General features: G+C 44.0%; 2 protein-coding genes across 4 annotated transcripts; both read left to right on the top strand.

Moving 5' to 3' along the window:
- Positions 1-427: 427 nt before the first annotated feature.
- LOC109899003 (C-C motif chemokine 20) lies at positions 428-2,440 on the top strand. Its single transcript, XM_031835145.1, has 4 exons — positions 428-650; positions 1,394-1,496; positions 1,692-1,769; positions 1,893-2,440. Exons 1-4 carry the CDS (start codon positions 572-574, stop codon positions 1,933-1,935), a joined length of 303 nt encoding a protein of 100 aa, XP_031691005.1. The 5' UTR covers positions 428-571; the 3' UTR covers positions 1,936-2,440.
- Positions 2,441-7,979: 5,539 nt separating this feature from the next.
- On the top strand, positions 7,980-24,590 carry LOC109899240 (transferrin receptor protein 1). Of its 3 annotated transcripts, none has more exons than XM_031835069.1 (18): positions 7,980-8,087; positions 10,899-10,955; positions 14,676-14,898; positions 15,115-15,292; positions 16,669-16,806; positions 16,902-16,989; positions 17,196-17,321; positions 17,410-17,505; positions 17,630-17,769; positions 17,862-18,031; positions 18,261-18,380; positions 19,094-19,179; positions 20,427-20,490; positions 20,561-20,708; positions 20,831-20,921; positions 21,837-22,064; positions 22,138-22,287; positions 22,434-24,590. In XM_031835069.1, exons 2-18 carry the CDS (start codon positions 10,911-10,913, stop codon positions 22,644-22,646), a joined length of 2,304 nt encoding a protein of 767 aa, XP_031690929.1. In that variant the 5' UTR covers positions 7,980-8,087; positions 10,899-10,910; the 3' UTR covers positions 22,647-24,590. The 3 variants fall into 3 exon arrangements, with proteins under 3 accessions (XP_031690929.1, XP_031690930.1, XP_031690931.1); XM_031835070.1 differs by having other exon boundaries at positions 7,982-8,126; XM_031835071.1 differs by having other exon boundaries at positions 7,995-8,126; positions 14,623-14,898.
- The last annotated feature ends 269 nt before the right edge of the window (positions 24,591-24,859 follow it).

The following is a 24,859-nucleotide window of genomic DNA, read 5'->3' on the forward strand; positions in this document are numbered from 1 at the left end:
GTTTTCTACTGTGTTATTGACTTGTTAATTGTTTACTCCATGTGTAACTCTTTGTTGTATGCTCACACTGCTATGCTTTATCTTGGCCAGGTCGCAGTTGCAAATGAGAACTTGTTCTCAACTAGCCTACCTGGTTAAATAAAGGTGAAATAAAATAAAAATATTACATGAGCAGTTTGTGAAGGTCATATTCTATTTTAGTCTATGGTCATTACATCAACTCCCTTTCATTCAGCTGTTTACACACTCCTCAGGTAAGATTGCTCCACTCCACTCCTACACACTGTTTATGTACCAGCATTATCTTCCAGTGGAGGAAAACAAGATCAGTAGTTAATCTGCAGCTAAGGAGGAAGTGGAGAAGAAAATAAATCTCACTGGCAGAGCACACACACACGCAATACACCTGAGCACTGAGAATACCAACAGTTGCTCAACAGCCTAACAACGCCCCCTCGCCCTCTCTCTCTCTCTCGCTCTCTCTTTCCCTCTCTCTCTCTCACACACACTACTGAAACACTATCTCACTCTCCCTACTTTCTGTCTCTGTGGAACACATCTGAAGATCAGGATGCTATGCTGTAGAGTGTGTGTCCTGGCTGTGCTGTTATCTCTTCTCATCCTCACACTCATCCCCTCCACACAATCAGGTCAGTTGGGTTCTGAGAATATGAAAATATACTTATTCATGTCACTTGGATGCAGTGCTGAGGTTTAGAGGGTCTGCACCAGAATTGAATGGTTATAGACAGAAGGTATGTAGTGTGTGCAATTAAGCTTTGAATGTGTTGAGTGCAGGGAAGCGATCACATGTGGCAGGCATTGATAAGGGGAGAGAGCCATGGATTAGTGATGGAAAGGGGTTGAGGTCAGGTCAGGTCACCTTAAGGGAGAAATAAAGGTTTATGGACCGTATCACTGGTGTCCTGCCCAGCAGTAAATAACGATGTTTGTACAGATGTGTAGGAGGAGACTCAGCCTATGAGGAACGGTAAAATTTCAGTCCTTGTGGAAAATGTATTTGTCTGAATGCAGCTGTACTGACCCTCTGAGAAGAATTAAACTTAGTGTCTGTTGAGTTTTTTACCCTGAGAATTAGAACGTAACAGTGCTAACACAAACACACCATACATCCACACACAAGCCATAGTAAAAACACAAACACACACACACACACACATACAGACACACACACACACATTGTCTTTCTTGCAGACACACATGCTCCCCCTATCTTACTGTTTAACTTGTGTGTGTGTGTGTGTGTGTGTGTGTGTGTGTGTGTGTGTGTGTGTGTGTGTGTGTGTGTGTGTGTGTGTGTGTGTGTGTGTGTGTGTGTGTGTGTGTGTGTGTGTGTGTGTGTGTGTGTGTGTGTGTGTGTGTGTGTGTGTAGCACATTGCTGTCTGAAGTACACTCGTCGTCCATTGCAATGCCGACGGCTGAAAAACTACACCCACCAGCCCATTACTTCCTCCTGTGACATCCAAGCTGTCATGTGAGTTATCCGCCAATCACAGCCAAGCACAATCTGTGTGCAGAATAGTCTTGTCTTTACCTTCTCCAATGCATTTTGAGGAAAAATCTTTGAGATTCACTCACTATTTGTGTATGTGTGTGTAACGTGTGTGTGTTCGTGTGTGTGTGTGTGTGTGTGTGTAATATGTGTTGACATAGTGCTGTGTTGTTGCAGATTCCACACTTGGATGGACAAGTTTGTGTGTGCCGACCCCTCTCAAGACTGGACCAAGAGGGTACAACGCTGCCTGCTGTGAGTACAACTGTGTGTGTGTGTGTGTGTGTGTTTTGCAAGTAAGTGTGCATGCATGTGTGTAGGTGTTTAAACTTTTAATGTTTGTTTAACGTTGTATGTGTGTGTGTGTTCTGTTCATAGCAAGCGTCAGGAGAATAAATCTAAACTGAAGAAAACTCTCTGATCTCATGACCAGGAGATGATGTGGAGAGGGTTTCATGACCAGGAGATGATGTGGAGAGGGTTTCATTACCTGGAGATGATGTGGAGAGGGTTTCATGACCTGGAGATGATGTGGAGAGGGTTTCATTACCTGGAGATGATGTGGAGAGGGTTTCATGACCTGGAGATGTTGTGGAGAGGGTTTCATGACCAGGAGATGATGTGGAGAGGGTTTCATGACCTGGAGATGTTGTGGAGAGGGTTTCATGACCAGGAGATGATGTGGAGAGGGTTTGGGTCTGGACAAATGTACAGCTCTACCTTTCATTATAGAACTATTATAGTATATATATATATATATATATATATATATGTGTGTGTGTGTGTGTGCGTGTGTGTGTGTGTGTGTGTGTGTGTGTGTGTGTGTGTGTGTGTGTGTGTGTGTGTGTTATTTACCCTATTTATGCTTTACAAACAGCTAAATATCTCAATATGTATAGAGACACTGTTTCAGGATGGTTCGTTTTTTAACCTGAGATTTCTGTATTCATACAAATCATTTAATATCTGTGGTTATTATTGTTCATCATATCTGTATTGATTCTGAAGGTGTTTGAGTTTCATATCAGTTTGTGTGTAACTCTATGTATCAATGTTGTTGGTCTGTTTCATAAACAGCAAGTGCAATATTCCTGATAAACATGAAAACATCTGTTTTCACAGAGTACAACAAAATATTTTGTGTTGTTTCATATCCTCTGTCCAATTGGATCCAGAGAAAACCTTTTTAATTTTGGCTTTTCAAAGTGTCCAAATGTATGTATAAGTTTTACAGAGGTGTAGTGAGTTGATGTAAGCTAAGAGCTATGAAATAGATAATAAAATATGTACTTGAAAAAACTGTGTGTTCTATTGTTATTGTACAGTGCCAGTCAAAAAATTGGACACACCTCCTCATTCAAGGTCTATCGAATTCACCGCATGAGGAGGCTAAAACAGACTTTCCTCCATCGCGACGTCCCTCTAAGGCCCTTCTGCTAGCTTGCTATGCCCGGCCTGCTAGCTTGCTATCCCCGGCCTGCTAGCTGTCTGAATCGCCGTGTCTCCAGCCAGCCCAACCACTCACTGGACCCCTATGATCACTTGGCTATGCATGCCTCTCCCTAATATCAATATGCCTTGTCAATTACTGTCCTGGTTAGTGATTATTGTCTTATTTCATTGTAGAGCCTCTATCCCTGCTCAATATGCCTTAACCAACCATTTAGTTCCACCTCCCACATATGCGGTGACATCACCTGGTTTAAACGTCTCTAGAGACAATATCTCTCTCCTCATTACTCAATGCCTAGGTTTACCTCCAATGTACTCACATCCTACCACACCTTTGTCTGTACATTATGCCTTGAATATATTCTATTGCGCCCAGAAACCTGCTCCTTTTACTCTCTGTTCCGAACGTACTAGACAACCAGTTCTGTTAGCCTTTAGCCGTACCATTATCTTAGTCATCCTCTGTTCCTCTGGTGATGTAGAGGTTAATCCAGGCCCTGCAGTGCCTAGCTCCACTCCTATTCCCCAGGTGCTCTCATTTGTTGACTTCTGTAACCGTAAAAGCCTTGGTTTCATGCATGTTAACATTGGAAGACTCCTTCCTAAGTTTGTTTTATTCACTGCTTAAGCACACTCTGCCAACTCAGATGTCCTAGCCATGTCTGAATCCTGGTTTAGGAAGACCACCAAAAAGCCTGAAATTTCCATCTCTAACTATAACATTTTCCGACAAGATAGAACTGCCAAAGGAGGCGGTGTTGCAGAGATAGCCTGCAGATTTCTGTCTTACTATCCAGGTGTGTATCTAAACAATTCGAGCTTCTACTTTTAAAAATCCACCTTTCCAGAAACAAGTCTCTGACCGTTTCCGCTTGCTATAGACCACCCTCTGCCCCCAGGTGTGCCCTGGACACCATATGTGAATTGATTGCCCCCCATCTATCTTCAGAGCTCGTGCTGCTAGGTGACCTAAACTGGGACATGCTTAATACCCCAGCCATCCTACAATCTAAGCTTGATGCCCTCAATCTCACACAAATTATCAATGAACCCACCAGGTACAACCCCAAATCCGTAAACACGGGCACCCTCATAGATATCATCCTAACCAACTTGCCCACCAAATAAACCACTGCTGTTTTCAACCAAGGTCTCAGCAATCACTGCCTCATTGCCTGCCTCTGTAATGGGTCTGCGGTCAAACAACCACCCCTCATCACTGTCAAACGCTCCCTAAAACACTTCAGGGAGCAGGCCTTTCTAATCGACCTGGCCCGGGTACCCTGGAAGGATATTGACCTCATCCCGTCAGTAGAGGATGCCTGGTTATTCTTTAAAAGTGCCTTCCTCACCATCTTAAATTAGTATGCCCCATTCAAAAAAAATTGAACCAGGAACAGATATAGCCCTTGGTTCTCTCCAGACCTGACTGCTCTTGACCAGCACAAAAATATCCTGTGGCGTTCTGCATTAGCATCGAATAGCCCCCGTGATATGCAACCTTTCAGGAAAGTTAGGAACCAATATACACCGGCAGTTAGAAAAGCTAAGGCTAGCTTATGTGTCGGGGGGCTAGGGTCAGTTTGTTATATCTGGAGTACTTCTCCTGTCTTATCCGGTGTCCTGTGTGAATTTAAGTATGCTCTCTCTAATTCACTCTTTCTCTCTTTCTTTCCCTCTCGCGGAGGACCTGAGCCCTAGGACCATGCCTCAGGACTACCTGGCATGATGACTCCTTGCTGTTCCCAGTCCACCTGGCCGTGCTGCTGCTCCAGTTTCAACTGCTCTGCCTGCGGCTATGGAATCCTGACCTGTTCACCTGTCCCAGACCTGCTGTTTTCAACTCTCTAGAGACAGCAGGAGTGGTAGAGATACTCTTAATGATCGGCTATGAAAAGCCAAAAGACATTTACTCCTGAGGTGCTGACTAGCTGCACCCTCGTTAACTACTGTGATTATTATTATTTGACCATGCTGGTCATTTATGAACATTTGAACATCTTGGCCATGTTCTGTTCTAATCTCCACCCGGCACAGCCAGAAGAGGACTGGCCACCCCTCATAGCCTGATTCCTCTCTAGGTTTCTTCCTAGGTTTTGGCCTTTCTAGCGAGTTTTTCCTAGCCACTGTGCTTCTACACCTGCATTGCTTGCTGTTTGGGGTTTTAGGCTGGTTTCTGTACAGCACTTTGAGATATCAGCTGATGTACGAATTGCTATAAAAATAAAGTTGATTTGATTTGATTTTTCAAACAGAAATTTGCATCCTGTAGCACAGACTCAAAAACGTTCTGTGACACTGTAAAGTCCATGGAGAATAAGAGCACCTCCTCCCAGCTGCCCACTGCACTGAGGCTAGGAAACACTGTTACCACCAATAAATCAACTATTATTGAGAATTTCAATAAGCATTTTTCTACGGCTGGTCATGCTTTCCACCTGGCTACCCATACCCTGGTCAACAGCCCTGTACCCCCCACAGCAACTTGCCCAAGCCTCCCCATTTCTCCTTCACCCAAATCCAGATAGCTGATGTTCTGAAAGAGCTGCAAATTCTGGACGCCTACAAATCAGCCGGGCTAGACAATCTGGACCCTCTCTTCCTAAAATTATCTGCCGAGATTGTTGCAATCCCTTTTACTAGCCTGTTAAATCTCTCTTTCGTATCGTCTGAGATTCTAAAAGATTGGAAAGCTGCCGCAGTCATCCCCCTCTTCAAAAGGGGAGACACTCTAGACCCAAACTGCTACAGACCTATATATATCCTACCCTACTTTTCTAAGGCCTTTGAATGCCAAGTGAACAAACAGATTACCAACCATTTCGAATCCCACCATACCTTCTCCGCAATGCAATCTGGTTTCAGAGCTAGTCATTGGTGCACCTCAGCCACGCTCAAGGTCCTAAACGATATCATAACCGCCATTGATAAGAGACATTACTGTGCAGCCGTATTCATCGACCTGGCCAAGGCTTTCGACTCTGTCAATCACCACATTCTTATCGGCAGACTCAACAACCTTGGTTTCTCAAATGATTGCCTCTCCTGGTTCACCAACTACTTCTCTGATAGAGTTCAGTGTGTCAAAAAGGAGGGCCTGTTGTCTGGTCCTCTGGCAGTCTCTATTGGGGTGCCACAGGGTTCTCGGGCCGACTCTCTTCTCTGTATACATCAATGCTGTCGTTCTTGCTGCTGGTGATTCTCTGATCCACCTCTACACAGATGACACCATTCTGTATACCTCTGGCCCTTCTTTGGACACTGTGTTAACTAACCTCCAGACCAGCTTCAATGCCATACAACTCTCCTTCCGTGGCCTCCAACTGCTCTTAAATGCAAGTAAAACTATATGCATGCTCTTCAACCGATCGCTGCCCGCACCCGCCTGCCTGTCTAGCATCACTACTCTGGACGGTTCTGACTTAGAATATGTGGACAACTACAAACACCTAGGTGTCTGGTTAGACTGTAAACTCTCCTTCCAACTCACATTAAGCATATTCAATCCAAAATTAAATCTAGAATCGGCTTCCTATTTTGAAACAAATCATCCTTCACTCATGCTGCCAAACATACCCTCGTAAAACAGACCATCCTACCGATCCTCAACTTCGGCGATGTAATTTACAAAATAGCCTCCAACACTCTACTCAACAAATTGGATGCAGTCTATCACAGTGCCATCCGTTTTGTCACCAAAGAAATTCCAAAAATGTACTTTTAACAAGGCACACCTGTTAATTGAGATGCATTCCAGGTAACTACCTCATGAAACTGGTTGAGAGAATGCCAAGAGTGTGCAAAACTGTCATCAAGGCAAAGGGTGGCAACTTTGAAGAATCTCAAATATTAAATATATTTTGATTTGTTTAACACTTCTTTCTTTACTACATGATTCCATGTGTAACGGATGTGAAACGCTAGCTTAGTTAGCGGTGGTTCGCGCTAAATAGTGTTTCAATCGGTGACGTCACTTGCTCTGAGACCTTGAAGTAGTGGTTCCCCTTGCTCTGCAAGGGCTGCGGCTTTTGTGGAGCGATGGGTAACGATGCTTCGTGGGTGTCAGTTGTTGATGTGTGCAGAGGGTCCCTAGTTCGTGCCTGGGTATGGGCGAGGGGACGGTCTAAAGTTATACTGCTGCATTGATGCTGTTGACCCGGATAACTGGTTGCTGCGGAAAAGGAGGAGGTCAAAAGGGGGGTGAGTGTAACGGATGTGAAACACTAGCTTAGTTAACGGTGGTTCGCGCTAAATAGTGTTTCAATTGGTGACGTCACTTGCTCTGAGACCTTGAAGTAGTGGTTCCCCTTGCTCTGCAAGGGCCGCGGCTTTTGTGGAGCGATGGGTAATGATGCTTTGTGGGTGTCAGTTGTTGATGTGTGCAGAGGGTCCCTGGTTCGCGCCCGGGTATGGGCGAGGGGACGGTCTAAAGTTATACTGTTGCACATGTGTGTTATTTCATAGTTTTGATATCTTCACTATTATTCTACAATGTAGAAAATAGTAAAAATAAAGAAAAACCCTTAAATGAGTAGGTGTGTCCAAACCTTTGACTGCTACTGTATGTGACAACATCTAAAACTGGAAATTCCATCATCGTCATCCACATTGATCCCGAGTGGTGCAGCAGTCTAAGGCACTATATCTAAGTGCTAGAGGTGTCACTACGGACCCTGGTTTGATCCTGGGCTGTATCACAACTGCCCGTGGTCGGGAGTCCCATAGGGTGGTGCACAATTGGCCCAGCATCGTCCGGGTTAGGGGAGAGTTTGGCTGGGTAGGCCATCATTGTAAATAGGAATTTGTTCTTAAACTGACTTGTCTAGCTAAATAAAGGTTAAATAAATCAAAAGCAAGGAAGGGATACCAAACACACCCGCATGCACGCACATTTTGAATAGACCTATCAATAGTATGCTTATTTTTGTTTTCTTGTGTCCTCCACAGCAGTCACTATTGTCACTGTAATAGCTAAAGATACTAAAGCACATTGTCAGGTGTGTGTGTTTTGGGAAAGAGGAATTGGGAGTGGTAATGTACGTGATCCCGGAAGTACCCCCAAGAACGCAGAGCAGGAGCAGCGCGTGAGTGTGACGGAGAACTGATAGTCAGCGGAGAAAGGTGACTGACTAGCTATAGTAGAAAGCTAGCTAACCAAAGGTAACACTAGAGGCTTTATTGCAATGTTTTACTGATAAGCTGTAGCAAAGATTGCTGAGCTAGCGACAACTGTCTGTCTGGCTGTAACGTTAGCTAGCTACAGTAGCCGACTTAAAACTCAACGATTTAATTAAATAAATACATCAAGTTGAGATTAATCGGCTACTAGCTAACGGTAGATAACTAAGTTACATCTATCATTTAATGGCTATAAGTCCCTTTCAAGTTGTCAATGATATTCGAAAATAAAAATATTGCTAGCTACACATTTTGGTCATTATTATTAGCTGGCTGGCCATAAAAGCATGTGAACAGGGCCTGACAGTCAATACGACTTCATAGCTTGACGTCAAACTGCTTCTTTTAACGTTAGTTAGCTAGTTCCTAAAACAGTATTGCAATGTTAAACTGTAAATTGGTGTAGAAGTCTTCCTAAGGGCATCTGGCAGATTTATCTTTGAACTAGTTATGGCTTCCTCGTCTGTTAAGTCATTGGCGACCAGCAGCAGCATAATATGAGAAGGATACAGTTGTGGCCTGCATCTGCACGAACCTCTCTTTATCCTTATATTGGTCCATTTGTAATTTGGTACAGGCAGGAGGCGGGCGCTCCATTACAGTAGGCCCAAGGAGGTGTGGTATATGGCCAATATAGCACTGCTAAGGGCTGTTCTTGGCAAGACGCAACACTGAGTGCCTGGACACAGCCCCTAGACGTGGTATATTGGCCTTATATTACAAACCCCCAAGGTGCCTTATTGCTATTATAAACTGGTTACCAAATGTAATTAGAGCAGTAAAAATAAATGTTTTGTCATTCCTGTGGTATATGGTCTGATATACCACGGCTTTCACGGCTCGAACCCCCCAGTTTATAATGCACGAAAAGGTTGGATGCCAGCTGCCGATAAACCCCACAGAAGAAGGGGCGGGGGTAACAATGGTAGCTAGCTAGCCGTACGGTCTCCCACCTGTCAGACACTGTTGTCCCGCAGTTCTCATAACAATGGCGAGGGAAGGTGTTCGGGAGCGAAGGACACTGCCTACCGGTGTCACTCCCGCTAGCTAGCAAGGAGGTCTCCAGTAGGCAGGGGTGAAAACTCAGATAATACTTTTATTTCCTGTGTGACACAAGCATTAATATGTCGTAAATGAGGGGGAATGCCCCAAATTGCGGGCTGCAGTTGCACACCGTGGCATAATATAAATCATCTCAGGGGATGTTAGCTTGCTAGCACCAATATGAAATATCATAAATAATGCAGCCATGAGTGACAGCTCACTATCGTTATTAGCTAGCTAGCTTGTCTAAGCTGGACATGATGGTGTGTGTTTGGTATTGGTGTTCTTCTTTAGAGCCTCTTTAAAAGCATCTGTGCTATTCCAGTATTCCCCACTTGTGATTCTCACATTGTGTGTGTGTGTGGAGGGAGATGGGGGGGGGGGGGGGGGGTAGAACTGGTTCTGAGGGCTGGTTGTTTTCTCTCTTCACTGAGTTTGGCTACTGCTCAGAGATGATTTAGAGATACATGATGTTCAGGTTCTGAGTTTCGTAACCTTGCCCCAGATCTTTTTTTACTCTACAGTCTTTGATGCTGTGACGCTCTGTGAATCCCAGACCACCCCCTCGCCTTTACCAACTCACTCGGAGGGCCTTCCATTGTCACGTGTTTCTGACTAAACTCCTAGGGTGACTTCCAGAGAGTGGCCAGGGGAACAATAAAACCAACTCTGGGACATACTTGTGACTTGAATGATGCAATTCATGTTCCATTTTTCAATAATAGAGTAAAAAACATGAGATGGCGCACACCCAGAAGTTATTTTATGTGGAGGTGCTGATGAGTAAACTATAAAAATAGAGTAGCACACTCCTTATATAATCTCCCAGTCATTAACAAGCATGACATTCAAATGAACAAATTCCTCCTGTTATTATGCAATATATACACCTCTGGTTCAGTTAAACATTTCATTTGGGAGGTATTTCATCTGTTAAGTGTCAAGCCTCGAAATCAGACAATGGGGCTAAGCCCCTACACTGTAGATCATTTTGACTTCCTCAGCTTTGGGACACTTGTGGTGGTGGTGTGTGAGGGGAAGGGGGTGATTTGGGATTCAGCTTCTGAGTTTCTCACTGTGTGTTGTAATAGCAGAGTGTGTGTTTTGGCTTCAGTGTGAGAGAACGCCAAGGTCCAGACTAGTGTTCAGTCTTAGCAAGAGTAGATGGGATATTATAGGAGGGAGGGAATGTATGTGTGTCTTTGTGTGTGTGATAATATCTTGTGTTGAGTGATTTGTGGTGTCGGTTGGTAGCAGAAATATTTCTGTGTCGGTTTGTGGCTTTGATTGTAATTCCTGCCTGAAGTAACCTGGGCTTGAAACACACCATAGGGGTATGTGTCACTTAAACCCTGTGTATTTACAGAGTAAATATTCCTGGGCCTGATGGTGTAACTCTGGTACAGTGAATGGCTGCTCTGTTTTGTGTTAAAAACACTGAATTGGTATAAGAAACATGATGGAAGCCAATCCAATGAAGTCCATGAGGGGGAGTGAAGAGGTGTACATTTCAGGGAGAAACAGAATGTGTATAACCTCAAAAATGACTTTAGACTAACCTGTTCTCGCTCTCTACGCCCTTTCTTAACCTCTTTCTTTCTTTCTCTCTCCCTCTTTCTTTCTCTCTCCCTCTTTCTTTCTCTCTCCCTCTTTCTTTCTCTCCTCTCCCTCCCTCCCTCTCTCTATTCCTCTCTCTTTCTCTCTCTCTAGCTTCATCATATCATGGCAGCAACTATCAATCAAGCAAGGTCGGCACTTTCAAAAATGGTGAGGGGTCTTTCTTTTTTCCTACATGTACTATGAGTCTGTAGAACACAAATGCACACCCTGCTATACAAACACATTCAGCTATATACTGAACAAAAAAAATAAATGCAAAGTGTTGGTCACATGTTTCATGAGCTGAAACTAGATGGTAACTTTACAAGTAAAGTTGGTGGGGCTAGCTAAAACTCTTTAAACGTTTGTGGTAGGGAAAGACGTATTAAAATGTTATTTTTAATTCCCATCGAAAGTCAGTAGATTTGGTCAGTAGTTATGTGGTTCAGTAGCAGTGGTCAGTAGTTATGTGGTTCAGTAGCAGTGGTCAGTAGTTATGTGGTTCAGTAGCAGTGGTTGTTGTCAGAAGTTGTTTGGATATGGTTAGTAGTTAAATGTGTGGTCAGAAGTTGTAATAGTGGGTTTGAGGTCAGGAGTTTTGTGGTTGTGGACACTAGATGTGGTCAGAATTTGATTGCGGTCAGAAGTTATGTGGATGAGGTATGTCATTCAATTCAAATCAAATGTATTTATAAAGCCCTTCTTACATCAGCTGATATCTCAAAGTGCTGTACAGAAACCCAGCCTAAAACCCCAAACAGCAAGCGATGCAGGTGTAGAAGCACGGTGGCTAGGAAAAACTCCCTAGAAAGGCCGGAACCTAGGAAGAAACCTTGAGAGGAACCAGGCTATGAGGTGTGGCCAGTCCTCTTCTGGCTGTTCCAGGTGGAGACAATAACAGAACATGGCCAATATGTTCAAATGTTCATAGATGACCAGCAGGGTCAAATAATAATAATCACAGTGGTTGTAGAGGGTGCAGCAAGTCAGCACCTCAGGAGTAAATGTCAGTTGGCTTTTCATAGCTGATCATTCAGAGTATCTCTGGCGCTCCTACTGTCTCTAGAGAGTTGAAAACAGCAGGTCTGGGACAGGTAGCACGTCCGGTGAACAGGTCAGGGTTCCATAGCTGCAGGCAGAACAGTTGAAACTGGAGCAGTAGGACAACCAGGTGGACTGGGGACAGCAAGGAGTCATCAGGCCAGGTGGTCCTGAGGCATGGTCCTAGGGCTCAGGTCCTCTGAGATAGAGAGGGAGAATTAGAGAGAGCATACTTAAATTCACACAGGACACCGGATAAGACAGGAGAAATACTCCAGATATAACAGACTGACCCTAGCCCCCGACACAAACTATTGCAGCATAAATAGTGGAGGCTGAAACAGGAGGGGTCGGGAGACACTAGCCCCATCCGATGATACCCCCGGACAGGGCCAACCAGGCAGGATATAACCCCACCCACTTTACCAAAACACAGCCCCCACACCACTGGAGGGATATCTTCAAACACCAACATACCATCCTGAGACAAGGCCGAGTATCATTGTGCGGTTGTGGTCACTAGATGTGGTCAGAAGTTGTGCGGTTGAGGTCAGTAGTTATGTGGTTCAGTAGTTATGTGGTTCAGTAGTTATGTGGTTCAGTAGTTATGTGGTTCAGTAGTTATGTGGTTCAGTAGTTATGTGGTTCAGTAGTTATGTGGTTCAGTAGTTATGTGGTTCAGTAGTTGTGAGGTGGTAAAAGGTTGTATGGATGGTAAGTAGTTAAAATGTGTTGTCAGATGTTGTGTGGTTGTGGTCACTAGATATGGTCAGAAGTTGTGTGGCTGTGGTATGTAATTGTGTGGTTGTGGTCACTAGATATGGTCTGAAGTTGTACAGTTGTGGTATGTAATAGTGTTAGTGGTAAAAACAGCAAATGCCAGATTTTGCCAGTAGACGAAGCTGGTAAGCTGCTCATTTTCTGTCTAAGTGGTTGCAAAGTGGAATTATTAGCTGATTTGGGTCAAAAGTTGCATGAGAAAATGACAGTTGGAAGTGATGATGTCACAATGGCGAGGATTTAAATCTTGAGAAATCCCATGCTGGCGGTTTTGGGCCAAAAAACGAATACAATTTAATAACGTAAAAAGTATAACAGATATCAAAACGTTGTTTACAAGCAACTCGATCCAGACCATTCTGCACAATCTGAAGTTGGAACGGCGTTTCTAGCATAAACGCTGTAGGAGGAGTAGGCGGCGGAATAATAGTAAGTATGTCGATTATCTAAGCTGGGCCTTCTGCCGCTAGCCCCTCCAATAAAATATCCCAGATATTTTCCATACACACTAAAAGCTTATTTCTCTCAAATGTTGTGCACAAATTTGTTTACATCCCTATTAGTGAGCATTTCTCTTTTGCCAAGATAATCCTTCCACTTGACAGGTGTGGCATATCAAGAAGCTGATTAAACAGCATGATCGTTACACAGGTGCACCTTGTGCTGGGGACAATAGAGGGCCACTCTAAAATGTGCAGTTTTGTCACACAACACAATGCCACAGATGTTTAAAGTTTTGAGGGAGCGTGCAATTGGCATGCTGACTGCAGGAATGTCCACGAGCTGAATTGATGTTAATTTCTCTACCATAAGCCGCCTGCAACATTGTTTTTTAGAATTTGGCAGTACGTCCAACCGGCCTCACAACCACAGACCATGTGCATGGCGTCGTGTGGGCGAGCAGTTAGCTGATGTCAACTTTGTTAATTAACCGAGTGCTCCATGGTGGGGGTATGGGCAGACAACCAACACAATTGAATTTTCTCTATGGCAATTTCAATGCACAGAGATACCATGACAAGATCCTGAGCCCATTGTCTTGCCGTTCATCCGCTGCCATCAACTCATGTTTCAGCATAATGCACGGCCCCATGTCGCAAGGATAAGTATACAATTCTTGGAAATTGAAAATGTCCCAGTTTTTCCATAGCCTGCATCGACGTGTACGACAGCGTTTTCCAGTTCCAATATCCAGCGACTTCGCCCAACCATTGAAGAGGAGTGGGACAACATTCCAGAGGCCACAATCAACAGCCTTTTTATTTTCATTTTATTTCACCTTTATTTCACCAGGTAGGCCAGTTGAGAACAAGTTCTCATTTACAACGGCGACCTGGCTAAGATAAAGCAGAGCAGTGCGACAAAAACAACAACAGAGTTACATCTACAAACACACAGTCAATAACACAATAGAAAAATCTATGTACAGTGTGTGCAAATGTAGAAGAGTAGGGAGGTAAAGGCAATAAATAGTAATAGGTAATAATTACAATTTAGCATTAACACTGGAGTGATAGATGTGTAGATGATGATGTGCAAGTTGAGATACTTGGGTGCAAAAAAATAAATAACAATATTGGGATGAGGTAGTAGGGTGTGCTATTTACAGATTGGCTGTGTACAGGTACAGTGATCGGTAAGCTGCTCTGACAGCTGATGCTTAGAGAGGGAGATATAAGTCTCCAGCTTCAGTGATTTTTGCAATTCGTTCCAGTCATTAGCAGCAGAGAACTGGAAGAACTGGAAGCCTGATCAACTCTATGTGAAGGAGATGTCGTGCTGCATGAGGCAAAAGATGGTCACACCAGATACTGACTGGTTTTCTGATCCACGCCCCTCTTTTTTTTTTTTAGGTATCTGTTACCAACAGATGCATATCTGTATTCCCAGTCATGTGAAATCCATAGATTAGGGCCTAATGAATTCATTTCAATTGACTGATTTCCTTCATAAGGAAATCAGTCAACAATTTCCTTATGAAATTCTTACAAGTTTTGTTTATATTTTTGTTCAGTGTGTGTGTGTGTGTGTGTGTGTGTGTGTGTGTGTGTGTGTGTGTGTGTGTAGTTTAACAGTGAGCGGTACAGCCACTTCACTCTGCAGTCGGACGAAGAGGGAGACGAAGGGAGCCACGTGGAGGTGAGACTGTCTGATGATGAAGTAGATGACCACGCCCCCTCTGAGCAGGTGGGCCAACCAGGAGGCTCGCCCTCATACAGGCCCCGCCCACAGCAAAACAACCGCAAAGTGTGTTATCTGGCTCTTGGAACCCTCTTCATCTTCATCATCGGTACATACTCTTCCTCATGCTCTTTTTTAAATTTCTTTGTCACACTCACCCTCTCTCCCTGGGCAAGTTTGTCTTGCATTGCCTGGTGCAGTTTACACATTTTAGACCCTTCCATTGGTCCTAAAGTGAAATCTCCAGCCACCTGGGGAACCAGGCAATGCAAAACGAATTCATCCACTCTCTCTTGTCTTACTCTCTTCACTTTCTTTGTTTTAGGTTATCTGATTGGCTATGTGAGCCACCACTCTCCCCGCAAGGAGCCAATCACTTGTGATTCTGAGCAGGAAGTTGGCGTAGCTGAGGAGGCTGTAGTAGAATCCTCTCTATCCTGGAATGACATCACCAGCTTGCTGGCACAAAGACTGACTCCTGACGCCTTCAACAGCAGACTGAGGTACGCGCACACACACACACACACACACACACACACACACACACACACACACACACACACACACACACACACACACACACACACACAGGGTTTTTGACCATATTACCGCCACACCGGCATTCACCAGTCATGACCGCATTCAAATTCACTGTGACCGTTGGTCACGGTAATCCTATCCAAAACTCCCAAATGAATGCTGCAGTCACTGGCTTTATCAATAAGTGCATTGAGGGCGTCGTCCCCACAGTGACTGTATGTACATACCCCAACCAGAAGCCATGGATTACAGACAACATTCGCACTGAGCTAAAGGGCAGAGCTGCCGCTTTCAATGAGCTGGACTCTAACCCGAAAGCTTCTAAGAAATCCTGCTATGCTCTGCGACGAACCATCAAACAGGCAAAGTGTCTATACAGGGCTAAGATTGAATCGTACTACACCAGCTCCGACGCTTGTCTTATGTGGCAGGGCTTGCAAACTATTACAGACTACAAAGGGAAGCACAGCCGCAAGCTCTCCATTGACACAAGCCTACCAGACGAGCTAAATCACTTCTATGCTCGCTTCGAGGCAAGCAACACTGGGGCATGCATGAGGGCATCAGCTGTTCCGGACAACTGTGTGATCATGTTCTCCGTAGCCGACGTATGACCTTTAAACAGGTCAACATTCACAAGGCTGCAGGGCCAGACAGATTACTAGGACGTGTGCTCCGGGCATGTGCTGACCAACTGGCAGGTGTCTTCACTGACATTTTCAACATGTCCCTGATTGAGTCTAATACCAACATGTTTCAAGCAGACCACCATAGTCCCTGTGCCCAAGAACACAAAGGCAACCTGCCTAAATGACTACAGACCCGTAGCACTCACGTCCGTAGCCATGAAGTGCTTTGAAAGGCTGGCAATGGCTCACATCAACACCATTATCCCAGAAACCCTAGACCCACTCCAATTTGCATACTGCCCAAACAGATCCACAGATGATGCAATCTCTATTGCCCTTTCCCACCTGGACAAAAGGAACACCTATGTGAGAATGCTGTTCATTTACTTTTTATTACTTCTAAACAAAATATATTTTGGGGCGTTCTAATGCGCTTACAATTATGTTTTGATTATTGCTTGACCTTTTGCTAAGATATTTGGTTGTGAGCTTTGCAAAATAACTATTTTGGATTAAGCATTTGTTAGCTAGAATGCTAATGCTCATTGACATTGGCTAGCTTTTGTTACAGCCTATGTGTTTTTGAAGTATAATTCAGTTGATTTGTGATGATGACACACATTATATTAAGCATGACATTCACGCAAGCTTTAAAATCCAATTATAATCCAAAAGTAGTGTGAAATACAGTCCACCCTCTCTCTCTGCAGTGATGTTGAACAGCCAGATCACGTGGCAGGGAGCAGTGCAGATGGCATTCTGGAATATCATGTGTTTGACAGCTTTAAGAGTCTGGAGATGGAGCCCTGGACTGACGTACACTATGTCCAACTACAGACAGCCAACAGGTACACACACACACACTGTCTCATACCCACACACCCTCTGTCTCATAATTCCACATTGCTTGTAACATTCTCCTCCCCAATCCCTTTACCCACAGTCAGAAGCCAAACCGTGTTATGATTGGCCAAGAGGAGGTGGGCCAGCCTAAGGGCTATCTGGCCTATAGTGCCACAGGAAAAGCTAAGGTCAGCCAATCGGATGTCCACATTGAATTATATTGACTGATCATCTCTTGATATTTTGGGCCAATATTTCATGAAATCTGAGCCAAAATAATCTGTTAAGGCTTGGAAAGTGGCATGTTTGTAACATATTTTCTGCCACATTGGATGTTTGCAATCACAGTTGTTGCCTGAATCTCACAAGGGGTAATTGTTTTGTGTGTCTGCAGGGCAAGGCGGTGTATGGTAACTATGGGAGTCAAGAGGATTTGATGCTGCTACAGACTCTGAAGGTTGAGCTGAATGGCACTGTGATTCTACTGAGAGCTACAGGACAGCTCAGCCTGGCACAGCAGGTAAGGTAGGTAGGTGTGTGTGTGTGTGTGTGTGTGTGTGTGTGTGTGTAGGTGGTTTTCAGTGTACTTCTGCGTGTCTGTGTTTCAGGTGGCTAATGTAGCAGCATTGGGAGTATCTGCTGTGTTGATTTACCTCGACCCTAAAGACTACAAGTTCCAACCAACTACTGAACTGTACGGACATGTGAGTACTCACAACACTACAAGGTGAATCTTACCGAGCCTGATTCAGAGATGCTTCTTCAACTACAACCATTTAACGTTCTATGTTCACGTTCTGTCTGGCGTTCTGTGATGTTCTCCTGTAGGTCCATCTAGGTTCAGGGGACCCCTTCACGCCAGGCTTCCCCTCCTTCAACCACACCCAGTTCCCTCCCACCAAGTCTTCTGGTCTGCCTACTGTACTGGCCCAAAGTATTACTGCTGCTAGTGCTGCCAAGATACTAACGTAAGACCACACACACACAAACTCTCTCACACACACACACACACACACACACACACACACACACACACACGTAACTGTCGATCTATCCCCAGGCGTATAGGTGGGCTTGAGTCCCCTCTCAGTTTTAAAGGCTCACTGGACAATGTGAAGTACACCCTGGGAGGGGCTAGTAGTGAAGATGTTACTGTGGAGGTGAACAACGTGCTGCAGGACACAGAGATCCACAACGTCTTTGGAGTCATCAAGGGCTTCACTGAGCCAGGTATGTGTCTGTCTGTGTAAGTGCATCCATTGTAGTGTATGTGACTCCAGCAGGAGTCAAGCCTAGAACCCTGGCATTGCTAACACCAAACTTTTTCCAACCAAGCCACACAGAACACTCCAAAACATTATCTTTGAACACTGTACATTTGAACAGTAATGTATAATCTCTATGCACAGTGTTTGTGTTTGTGAGTGGGTTTTGTGTTAATTTTACTGTTTGTGTGTAGATCGGTACGTGTTACTGGGGGCTCAGAGGGATGCGTGGGGTCCAGGCTACGCTAAAGCCACTGTCGGGACCACACTGCTACTGGAGCTGGCTAGAGCTGTGTCTGAGATGGTGCACACAGGTAACATCAATACATTAACACACACACATCAATAGATTAACACACACATCAATATATTAACACACACATCAATACATTAACACACACACATCAATAGATTAACACACACATCAATACATTAACACACACACACACACACACACACATCAATACATTAACACACACACACACACACATCAATACATTAACACACACACACACACATCAATACATTAACACACACACACACACACACACACACATCAATACATTAACACACACACACACACACACATCAATACATTAACACACACACACACACATCAATACATTAACACACACACACACACACACACATCAATACATTCACACACACACACACATCAATACATTCACACACACACACATCAATACATTCACACACACACACACACATCAATACATTCACACACACACACACATCAATACATTCACACACACACACACACACATCAATACATTCACACACACACACACACATCAATACATTCACACACACACACACACACACACATCAATACATTAACACACACACACACACATCAATACATTAACACACACACACACACATCCATACATTAACACACACACACACATACATTAACACACATCAATACATTAACACACACACGCAAACACACATCAATACATTAACACACACACACACACATTCTGACATCAGTGTGTGTGTGTAGATGGTTTCCGTCCCAGGAGGAGTCTGGTGTTTGCCAGTTGGAGTGCAGGAGAGTACGGCAGTGTTGGAGCTACAGAGTGGCTGGAGGTGAACTACACACACACCCCTTACAGTTCAACACACACACACCCCTTACAGTTCAACACACACACACACCCCTTACAGTTCAACACACACACACACCCCTTACAGTTCAACACACACACACACCCCTTATAGTTCAACACACACACACACACCCCTTATAGTTCAACACACACACACACACACCCCTTATAGTTCAACACACACACACACACACCCCTTATAGTTCAACACACACACACACACACCCCTTATAGTTCAACACACACACACACCCCTTACAGTTCAACACACACACACACCCCTTACAGTTCAACACACACACACACCCCTTATAGTTCAACACACACACACACCCCTTATAGTTCAACACACACACACACCCCTTATAGTTCAACACACACACACACCCCTTATAGTTCAACACACACACACACACCCCTTATAGTTCAACACACACACACCCCTTATAGTTCAACACACACACACCCCTTATAGTTCAACACACACACACCCCTTATAGTTCAACACACACACACACCCCTTATAGTTCAACACACACACACACCCCTTATAGTTCAACACACACACACCCCTTATAGTTGAACACACACACACACCCCTTATAGTTCAACACACACACACACCCCTTATAGTTCAACACACACACACACACCCCTTACAGTTCAACACACACACACACCCCTTATAGTTCAACACACACACACACACCCCTTACAGTTCAACACACACACACACCCCTTACAGTTCAACACACACACACACCCCTTACAGTTCAACACACACACACACCCCTTATAGTTCAACACACACACACACCCCTTATAGTTCAACACACACACACACCCCTTATAGTTCAACACACACACACACCCCTTATAGTTCAACACACACACACACCCCTTACAGTTCAACACACACACACACCCCTTATAGTTCAACACACACACACACCCCTTACAGTTCAACACACACACACACACACCCCTTACAGTTCAACACACACACACACCCCTTACAGTTCAACACACACACACACCCCTTATAGTTCAACACACACACACACACCCCTTATAGTTCAACACACACTGGGTGGAAAGTATTCAGGATATGTCAGTGTTCTAGCTAATGGTATTAGGCGATAATAATATGTTGCTGGAAGGCGCTGATTGGACCAGCCTCTACACTAGCAGGGTGGGGTATGTAATGTCGTGTGTGTTCCTCTCCAGGGTTTCTTCTCCTCTCTGGACAGAAGAGCTTTCACCTACATCAGTCTGGATGGACTGGTCACTGGTGAGTACACACAACCACAAAAATACTTCATACAAAGTATCCTTCTAATCTAATAGTGTGTGATCTTCAGGCCATGGTGAATTCAAAGTGTCTGCCAGTCCCCTACTCTACAGCCTTCTGGAAAGCACCATGAAGGAGGTGAAGAATCCCATTGGTTTTGGAGAGTCTGGGAAGTCTCTGTATGATAAGGTGTCTGGAGTCAACTTTGAGAAGGCAGTGTGAGTACACCTCACATATCACTCCAATGATAGATCACTCCAAAGATATGTGTGTACAATAGGCGTGTGTGCGTGTGTGTGTGTGTGTGTGTGTGTGTGTGTGTGTGTGTGTGTGTGATTAGGTTTGAGCCCATGAAGATGGAAGACTCTGCATATCCCTTCTTGGCCTTCTCTGGAATCCCCTCTCTCTCCTTCCGCTTCGTCTCTCAGGGGGTGAGACACACACCTTAACAAACACAATAACACACACACCTTAACAAACACAAACACACACACGCCTTAACAAACACACACACACCTTAACAAACACAATAACACACACAACTTAACAAACACAATAACACACACACCTTAACAAACACTAACACACACACACCTTAACAAACACTAACACACACACACCTTAACAAACACTAACACACACACCTTAACAAACACTAACACACCTTAACAAACACTAACACACACCTTAACAAACACTAACTAACACACACCTTAACAAACACTAACTAACACACACCTTAACAAACACTAACACACACACACCTTAACAAACACTAACACACACACACCTTAACAAACACTAACACACACACACCTTAACAAACACTAACACACACACACCTTAACAAACACTAACACACACACACCTTAACAAACACTAACACACACACACCTTAACTAACACTAACACACACACACCTAAACTAACACTAACACACACACACCTTAACTAACACTAACACACACACACCTTAACTAACACTAACACACACACACACCTTAACAAACACTAACACACACACACCTTAACAAACACTAACACACACACACTTTAACAAACACACTTTAACAAACACACACACACTTTAACAAACACTAACACACTTTAACAAACACTAACACACACACACTTTAACAAACACTAACACACACACACTTTAACAAACACTAACACACACACACCTTAACAAACACTAACACACACACACTTTAACAAACACTAACACACACACACTCTCAGGTTTCGATGTTTTGTTTACAGATAGTTTGATTTCGATAACTGTCTGTAATAGAATTGTCTGTCTTTGTCTCCCGTGTGTGTGTGTGCATGCGCGCGTGTTGCAGTCTGAGGCCTACCCGTACTACGGCACCTCTCTTGACAACAAGGATCACCTTGGTTACGCCACCGCCCATCGTCTTAATTCCCTAGCCACTGGGGCGGGATTGGTCGCAGGTCAGCTGGCGTTACGATTGGTCCACGACCACGTGCTACGTCTAGATGTGCAACGCTACAGGACGGTTCTCAGCCAATCTGTGGTCAAGATCAACCAGCGCCTCAAACAAGTCACCCGGGTTTGTTTATATGACATGATTGTTTTTGTTTGTTGTTGTTAGGTATAGTTCTAATGTTATTGTGTTGTTACAGGATGGTTCTGCTGAGAGTCTGTCAGCCCATTGGCTCATCATGGCCTTAGGATCCTACAGTAGAGCTGCTACTGACCTCAACACTGACCTACTCAACACCGACCTCACTGACACACTGGCTTGCCACAACATCAACGACCGCATCATGAGAGTGAGACGCAAACACACACACACACCCTTGTAATCTAACTGATCAATGCCATAAGGCTCCAGTTTTATAGTGAACACAAGTCAATCAGTAGTGGCTCTGTCTTGATTCATAAACTAACACTTGGATTCTCCTCTCTCTCCCCCTAGGTGGAACACAACCTCCTTTCTCCATATGTCTCCCCCAAAGAGGTTCCATTCCGCCACCTGCTGTTTGGCCGTGGTTCCCACACCCTGGCAGCCCTGTTGGAGGGTGAGGACAGAGAGGTGCTGCGGACCCAGCTGGCCCTGGCCACCTGGACGCTACAGGGCTGTGCCAATGCTCTCTCTGGAGACGTCTGGGACAGCGACAACCAGATGTAACAGTGTGCGTCTGTCCGTCCTGGTTCACTGTAAAATCCAGGATGAGATGAAGACGGATTGGTCGGGGGTGACGATGTAATAAGAGACCAGGAACTACTGTCATTCCTTCCAGTTTCAGTTACTGGACTTCCTGAAGAATGTTGAGATTGATCGACCTCTAACCCCTCGACACAGAGGAGCCTATTCATATGTTATATATCTATCAGTCCACTATAAATGTTCTCTGTTTTAATGATGATAAAGTTCTTGTTTATTTTTATAACTTTTTTGGAAGCAGTGCCTTCAGACTTATGGCAGTTTCATGTTGTTAGTTTAGGTTAAGAGTTGATTTATTTTTCAGTGCCAGTGCTCACTATACATGTTTAAATGTCATTCATTTTGTTTTTGATAAAAAAGTTATCAGGAGCTGTGCCTTCCAGACTTGACAGCTATGTGTTTGTTCATTTGGTTTTTGATAAAGTTATCAGTTAATTTTATAAAGTTATCGGGAGCAATGTCTTCCATACTTATGGCAGTTATACTGTCTCTTACTACGGCATCTGCTGAAGCAACAGAGTCACGTATACAGACTGTGACCATCCAAGGTCCCATGACCTGTGGTTTAAATATTGCCTTTCAGTTTGCCTTGCAGTTGAAGTGAGAACAGAATCTAATGGGGGAAGAGAATTGAGACCGACACAATCGTTTTGACCCGGATGAAAGACTGTCCAGCTACAGATGGTCAGACTTCCGCTGTATACATGACTCTGTTAACAGAAATACATCACCGACTGCTCCCACACATTACTATGGAAACAGAAACCCCCAGCATCTGGGTATCACCACAGAAACATGGTAACTGACGGCAGCGGATGTCATGGAGTCCATGGTGAATTTACAAATTCTAAGCATGTTTTAGACATGTCGGGGAGGTAGCTATTTGGGTCACGTCTGTAATTACAATTTTATATATAGCCTTAAATGGCTCTGGTCAGAAGAAGTTAACTACATAGGTAATATGGTGTAATTTCTGATGCAGCATGGGCTCACCAAAACAAACATGCTAAATCTCGCCACTCTGAGCTGAACGTATAAAAATAATATTATCCAGGCAGCGAAAGAGTTATTTCTGTTAACCAGTGTTATTTTGGAGCAGTTTATATTTCTGATTTGAACTATTATCGGCAGCAGTGTCTTCCATAATGATAAGTGTTGGTGGTAGTTTTTGCCTACCAGTGTGTGTGGTTATCTATCGGGGACAGTGACTCCCATATTTCACTGAAGGGTGAAGTAATTTATTGGGTACAGTGTTTCCCAGAGTTATATATCTGTGTGTATCGGGGACAGTGACTCCCATATTTCACTAAAAGGGTGAAGTAATTTATTGGGTACAGTGTTTCCCAGAGTTATAGATCTGTGTGTATCGGGGGCAGTTACTCATATTTCACTGAAGGGTGAAGTCATTTATCAGGAAACAGTGTTTCTCAGTCATTTTTCTCTCTCTCTTTGTGTTGGGTTAGTATATCTGATCTGTGTGACCTAACACTCTTCTATTGTTCCTCTCTGAATTAGTTGTAATGGATACGTCCTATGGCATGTTACTGTGTTTTCCCTTACAAATGTTCCCATTCAGGTCAATAGGATTATCTTCCTAAATATTTTCCCATGCATATATTATCAGACACTGAAACTCCTGTTGTAGCCGTCTGCTAAATTGGGATTGTTCTCTTTTGATTATTGATCGCACTCCGTCAATCAGCTAACTAGTGGAACTGTTCTGACATTTCTGTTACAGACTTGTCAGTGCTGGGCTGAACCCATACATGTTCACCTGACTTTTCTACCACTCACTTGGTGTGTTACCATGCTGTAGAGGACCGGGTGTTTAGCCGTTTCTGTACCGTTGATGATGAGTTGTGTTTTTCTGCTGTGCTTCAATAAACCCTTTGGTTTAACGCACCAATACATAAACTGTGTGTGTGGTTATTGTTCATTGATGGGCTGATATAAATACTATGCATGCCAGTCTCTCTTGGCTAAGAGTTGAAGAGAGACTGACTGCATCAATTATTTTTATAAGAAACAATGTGTTTAAAATCGCAAATTGTTTGCATAGTCAACTTCCACACAGCTCTGACACACACACTTATCCCACCAGACTTTCCACCAGGGGTCTTTTCAATGCCTTTTTTTAATGTATGTAGTTCTGTCCTTGAGCTGGTCTTGTCTATTAA

This window comes from Oncorhynchus kisutch, linkage group LG11 (genome assembly GCF_002021735.2).
Source record: "Oncorhynchus kisutch isolate 150728-3 linkage group LG11, Okis_V2, whole genome shotgun sequence".
NCBI classification, from domain to species: Eukaryota; Metazoa; Chordata; class Actinopteri; order Salmoniformes; family Salmonidae; genus Oncorhynchus; species Oncorhynchus kisutch.

Coding starts and splice junctions, on each gene's coding strand:
- LOC109899003 (XM_031835145.1), top strand. CDS start 572: ATGCTATGCTGTAGAGTGTGTGTCCTGGCTGTGCTGTTATCTCTTCTC. Junction 651..1,393: donor CATCCCCTCCACACAATCAG/GTCAGTTGGGTT, acceptor GTGTGTGTGTAG/CACATTGCTGTCTGAAGTAC. Junction 1,770..1,892: donor AGGGTACAACGCTGCCTGCT/GTGAGTACAACT, acceptor TTCTGTTCATAG/CAAGCGTCAGGAGAATAAAT.
- LOC109899240 (XM_031835069.1), top strand. CDS start 10,911: ATGGCAGCAACTATCAATCAAGCAAGGTCGGCACTTTCAAAAATG. Junction 10,956..14,675: donor GGTCGGCACTTTCAAAAATG/GTGAGGGGTCTT, acceptor GTGTGTGTGTAG/TTTAACAGTGAGCGGTACAG. Junction 17,506..17,629: donor CTACTGAACTGTACGGACAT/GTGAGTACTCAC, acceptor GTTCTCCTGTAG/GTCCATCTAGGTTCAGGGGA.